The 6189-nt window shown below is 43.1% G+C and overlaps 1 protein-coding gene across 5 annotated transcripts in view; it reads left to right on the forward strand.

The window, feature by feature from the left end:
• slc44a1b (solute carrier family 44 member 1b) overlaps nucleotides 1–4790 on the forward strand; it is a 32984-nt gene extending 28194 nt beyond the window's left edge. For 2 of the 5 annotated variants that reach the window (XM_078953883.1, XM_020701722.3), the window contains one exon: nucleotides 1498–4790. In XM_078953883.1, coding sequence (XP_078810009.1) covers nucleotides 1498–1593 — 96 coding nt within the window. In that variant the 3' untranslated portion in view covers nucleotides 1594–4790. Of the gene's footprint in view, nucleotides 1–478 lie in introns of all 5 variants that reach the window. The other 3 variants (XM_020701723.3, XM_078953885.1, XM_078953884.1) reach the window with 2 other exon arrangements.
• The last annotated feature ends 1399 nt before the right edge of the window (nucleotides 4791–6189 follow it).

Here is a 6189-nt window from a genome sequence, read left to right on the forward strand (position 1 = left end):
GGAGATCTAACATAAAAGCTCCTTCCGATTGGTCAACAACGTGAAGGGCTCCATCTGATTGGTCAAATGCATAAAGGGATTTGTTCAATTCACTAAATAGTTCAAGTTGCCATGGAGATTGTTTTAGTACATTTAAGGTTTACCATTTATTGCACATTTTCGCCGACTTTTGCCATATGGATTTGCACAGCTTGAAATCGCGATGATGATAAATTTGCGATTAATTGTGCAGGCCTAATATATATGGGAATGGTTTACTCTGAAAGGCTTAAGAAAAGCATGATGAAGGCCCTTTAAATCATTTGCGAAACGAGAATGAAAACCAGAGTGCACCTTTGACATCTAAACATCCTGCTTCCCGTCTGCCACCGTGTGTCACTGACTAATTTCCGGTGATGCTCGGCCCTTGCATGCGGCCCCTCCCTGACCATCTGTTTGTCGCTCCTGATGTTAACCACGTGAACATTTCCTGTTTCAGGCCCCAGGGACGAGTTCAGCTTGACCCAAATCAGCCACTGGGACTACCTAAAGAGACATTCCAAATGTTTATTTTTACCAACGTGTAACATGTTTACTATGGTTTCACTCCAGGGAAAACAATATTTTAATATGAAACTGTAAAAACGTAACAATGTAATGAAGCACTTTATATTGAAGCGCTGCAGATTTTAAATCGGCTGATGCATTTTTCGTAGTGATGTCCTTTTTTATAAAACTCACTGAACTCATCACTCACTACCCCGTTCCTAACAGCTCAGCCACTTTTTATTACTACTTCTGTTCTGGAGGCGGAAAACTTCTCACCCGGACTCCTTCAAAGGGGCGGGGCTTGTGTGCAGAGGTTGGAGTCTTGGGTTTGACAAAGACACTGTGGGAGAGAAGGAAGCACGTCTGATTGGCTGTTGGCTCAGGGGCGCGACATCAATTTTTTTGACTCAACGTGGGACCCGCTGGATAAGATCAGGGTCATGTGACCATCAGCCCCAGCTGAGAGGGAGGATGTTCCGTCTTCACAAGAAAACAAAAAGATCGGCCAATAAGATGCAGTTGTTTTCAGTCACATGCCTCTTGCCTTGAAGTCAGCCACTCCCTGCCTTGCGGTGGGTGACAGGGGATCATTAAAATTCCTCCTTTCTAAAGTTGGAGAAGAAGACGTTGGGGATGTGTGGGCGGAGCTTCCTGCTGCAGCAATAACTCAAACCACATCATATGACCACGACAAGTCTTCCTGCTTCTGTTCGATGCATTACACGCTCAGACAGGTAGTCTGAGCAGAGACTCAGCGGGACAGGAGCTTCCATCCGCTGTGGCGAAGGTGCTCCTCCTCCGTCACCCCCTCCGATTGTCTGGTGTGTTGCCTCCTTTCCCTGCAAAGTGAATCGATTGTGAGGCTGAATCCAAGCGTCCACCCTCCAGACGGCAGTTTAGATCATTTTAGAAGATATGATCTGTAAGATTTTCCTAAAGTGAACCAAGTGTCTCATGAATGTCTTTCAGAAATATGTCCATCTTCGAGCGACAGCGCCCAAACCCTCGCAGATCTTAACGCTGCGCGGTGTGGAGCTGCAGGTGGGAAAAAAGCTGATTGGTTGATCTTCTTCGCCAAGATCTGGATCAACATCAAGTTTAATTGGCTATAAATTATTTTGTAGAGACTTGTTCTCCAAGTTTTGTGTAAGGCCACAAAAAGTCAACACAACTAGTGAGACGTCTAGAAGATCTCAGAGAGCAAACAGTTTCTATGTGATTAATCTGTTCTGGATCAGCACATTTAAGCTCTGCTTTAACCTAAACTACCTGATTCCAAACCAAACTTCCCCTGTAACCCAAGGAACTGCAGTCCAGAAGACCCTGTGAGGTGTGTTTCTGTTGGACTTCTGGAGTCTCCGTCCATCAGAATGATAGCTTAGCTTGTGTTGATGAAAGAGATCCGTCCTTTAGGGTTCCGATTCCTCTGTGAACCTCTGTTCATGTCGCTCCTGAGAGACCAGTCAGCTTGTGCTCACACAGAACAAGAAGATGCAGATGAAAGGTAGTGGAACCATCTCCACGGAAACCCCAGCTGTGAACAGGTTTTGCGTTAGGGTGAAGTCTGGCGGTGGGACGTCTGGATTCAGCCTAAAGTTCAAGTTCCTTCTGTGAATCAAATGTAGAGCTAATGCCTTTCTGTGACGAGGAGCTTCCTTCTCCTGCAGCACATTTCAAACTGCAACTTCCCATCATGCACCTGACTGACGCTTTCATCCAGATGTTCAGAGAGCTGCTCCCAGGGTGGGGAAGAGATTTCATGCAACCATGTGGCGACTAAATTGCACTATTGCACATCATCTGACATCTCGGTGGCTCAGCAGCAACCTGTTAGACTCCGACATCTTACAGCCCACACATCATGATTGTTCCTCCTGTAAGAACAGCTCTGTGTGTTAACTGAAACGTGGGAGGTCACTGACATGAGAGCAACAAGAAGCCCTTCAAAAGAAAGTTCTTTCATTTTTCTAATTCCGGAATTCAAAGCAGGGGAAGACAGCTAAACTTTGACTTGATGTCAAACAAAGTCCAAGCTGCTTCTGCTTTGCTTGGTAGATTAGATGATAACATTTAAAGCAACATAATCGGAGGAACGTTCTCCACATTCAATCTTTGTCTTGGTCTGCCAACAATAAAAAACATCTCGGCTGGTATAATCAACAGTGGCTAATGTCCGTAATGACTGGAAGCCTGGCCAAAACCATCCTGACAAATCTAGACCAGTCTCCGTAATGCTGAACACAATTGTTAAAGCCGAAAAACAAACAACGAATTGTACTTTCTCTGGGATACAATTCATGGAAAGTCAGTGAACAAGACAGGACATTGTTTCCACCTCTTTTTTGCCTTTAACATTATCTATTGTCTTACATCCAAATACCAGTATGAGCTCTTTTACTGTAGCTGGAACTAACATAGCATGTAGCAGCCTTATAGCAGATGTTTTTGCTCCAAAACAAGACAGATATTTTATCACGCATGCTGATGCAGGACAACAGCTGACGCAACCCCTTGTGTGGTCCTCCTACACCTCCTGATGTAGCTCTCGAGTCCAACTGTCTCGTGGCGTCAAGTCAACTGCTGTGTTTTCAGACCTTTTTTGGTCAATCATAAAAGGCCAACCAAGCATCAGATGTTTTAAAAGTAAATCAGGTTGCAAAACAGGAAAAACTATAAGGATCTTTAAGTAATCTGTCAAGAAAAAACTCACACTAAAGAACATTTTCTCCCATTTTGATGACATTATGGTTGATTCCACATTGCTCATGTGTGATGTCTGTTTCCCATCCTGGGAACATGTCCTCAGTTTGAAGCATGCTGTTGTTCTTCTCCATCAGCAATCTCTACGCTCAATTGTCTTAGACATGTTTAGTGTAAACCCACTCCTCTCCTCTGCACAGGTTTCAAGGATTTAGATTAATGTCTCTACTAGATCAAGCTGATCACTTAGCACAAGGCCAAACGACGAGTGGATAATCCTAAAATAGCACCGCTGCCTAACAGTTGCAGAGTGGCTGGAAATAAAGCATGAAACCAAGTGGACTAATTACAGTTTTTAAAGTTTGTGTTGGGCTGATGCATAGTTACAAAATTTTGTGGAATCCATACTAACTTAGAACCACAAGCATAACTTTATACTGCACTAGCTTTAACGCTTTTTACAGCATTTAACAGCTTAAATGGGATCTGGATTGGCGGAAGTCTGATCATCTCTGACGACACCGATTTGGTTGATTTGGACGTGGAAGACAAAAGTCAGATTTCTCTCAACAGCCTCAGCTGTCCTTGTTGGAGTTTAACCCTTCAGTCAGCATCAGCCAGTCAGCTCACAGAGTTGAGGCTCCGCCCACTACAAGTGCAAAGGCAACAGGTGAGCGGGGTTGAAAATGCTTCCGCTGATCTGCCGCTTCATGCCCTGATCGTGACTTACTGCTGATGTCATCAGGTGTGTGTGGGTGGTTTGCCAAGTCAGCTTTAGATGCTGGCTCTTGACTGACAGATGGGCAAACAGAAGTGTCCGTTTCAGTAAGTGATGCTCTTCAGCTGAGCTCAGACATTCAGAACAAAATACTAAAAACAGCGGCCAAGCCTCAACTGTTACACAGTAGGTAACCGAGAAATGATTGAACCGTTGTGTTCAGGAGAACAAACTGCAAAGGTTCCTCCAAGTCCTGTCAGGTCCCAGCTCCTCGTTTAAAGATCACGAGGATTTTCCCTTCATTGCTTCAACGTTTCAGACAGACAGGGAGCTTCATCTCATAAGAAAGATCCAACAGTAGCGGTTTGTTCTGGGGATTTCCACAAAGACACAGACAGGAAGTAAAAACTAAGCATTTCTGAAACTGTCGGAAGGATTGCAGACTCTGTGGACCAGGGTGGCTCTAATTTCTCACCCTCTTCACCCTGACGGTAGCTGTCTCGCAGCTGATCCAAGCGGGGGTCACAGAGAAGCTGATCCACAACAGGTTGCATGTCCATGTTTTGCAGCGTGGTTTTTGTACGATGTGAGTAATCTGCTGTTAGAATCACAGGACTACAAACTCTATTAGACGTCTTTGTGTCGTCTTCAAGAGACGCAAACAGAACTTTAGGCCGATGCGTGAATTTACCTGTCAGGTGTAACACTAGTGTTTAGCTTTTCTTTGCAGTAACAAGTCGTTTGTAACATCGAAGAACTTTTTCTTTGGTTCTCGTTGATTTTTTATCTCTCATTTCCTATGTATATTTGTTTTTTAAGAAAAGTAATAAAATACAAACTGTGAGTCTGTGCATGAATTCTTTTCTGTTTAACGTTGAGGCAGACACTCATCCTGTCAAACACATTGTGCCTGAAGAAAACCTGTTTTTAACAAAAAAAGCATCAGAATTACAATAACATTTCAGCTAGACAGGAACTAATATAGCTGAGAAATACAGTGAGGTCAATAAGTATTTGATCACCCTGTGATTTAGCAAGTTCTCCCACTTAGAAAACATGGAGGGGTCTAAAATTTTCATCATAGGTGCATTTCCACAGTGAGAGACAGAATCTGAAGAAACATTCAGAAATCACGTTGTACGATTTTTTAAAACAATTTATTTGTATATTACTGTGACAAATAAGTATTTGATCACTTGAGTTAAACAACTTTAATATTTGGTACAGAAGCCTTTGTTAACAATGACAGAGGTCAAACGGTTCCTGTAGTTCTTCACTAGGTTTCTACACACTGCAGCAGGGATTTTGGCCCACTCCTCCACACAGATCTTCTCTAGATCTGTCAGGGTTCGGGGCTGTCGCTGAGCAACCTGGAGTTTCAGCTCCCTCCAAAGATTCTCTATTGGATTTAGGTCTGGAGACTGGCTAGGCCACTCCAGAACCTTGATATGCTTCTTACGGAGCCACTCCTTGGTTTTCTTGGCTGTGTGCTTCGGGTCATTGTCATGCTGAAAGACCCAGCCACGACCCATCTTCAACGCTCTGACTGAGGTAAGGAGGTTTTTGCCCAATATCTCACAATACAGAGCCCCGTTCATCCTCTCCTTAATACAGTGCAGTCGTCCTGTCCCCAGTGCAGAAAAACACCCCCAGAGCATGATGCTTCCACCCCCGTGCTTCACTGTAGGTATGGTGTTCTTGGAATGATGCTCCTCCTTCTTCCTCCTACAAACACGCTGAATGGAGTTAAGACCAAAAAGTTCTATTTCTAAGTGGGAGAACTTGCTAAATCACAGGGTGATCAAATACTTATTGACCTCACTGTATAAAAGAAAATAATCTTAAACAAAACTCTCCCACCACAAGAAGACCAAACACAATAGACTGAACAAAGTTATCATTCCAAAGTAAAAAAAAATAGAAAATTCAGATAGCTCCAGACGCAGGACAATCTGATCACAGACATTTTATGCAAAGCAATTCAATTTGCTGTTATTGCTTGAATAAGGATTTGAAGCTAAATTAATATTTTCTGTAGTTATTTACATTAAGATTTCTTGTAAATTGCTTACAGAAGAGGAAATTCTACAGATGAAAAAAAACCTAAGCAAATAAAAATGATTGATGGGCAATGAATCTTTGCATTTGTGAGATGAGCAGCAGAGCAGACTCTGTGGGTTGGACTCATAAAAATGTTTTCCATCACCAGATAGCTATTTCTGCCATTAAATCTTGGATTGGAT

The sequence above is a fragment of the Oryzias latipes genome, chromosome 10 (genome assembly GCF_053564925.1).
Source record: "Oryzias latipes strain Hd-rR chromosome 10, Olatipes_Hd-rR_3.1".
NCBI lineage: Eukaryota > Metazoa > Chordata > Actinopteri > Beloniformes > Adrianichthyidae > Oryzias > Oryzias latipes.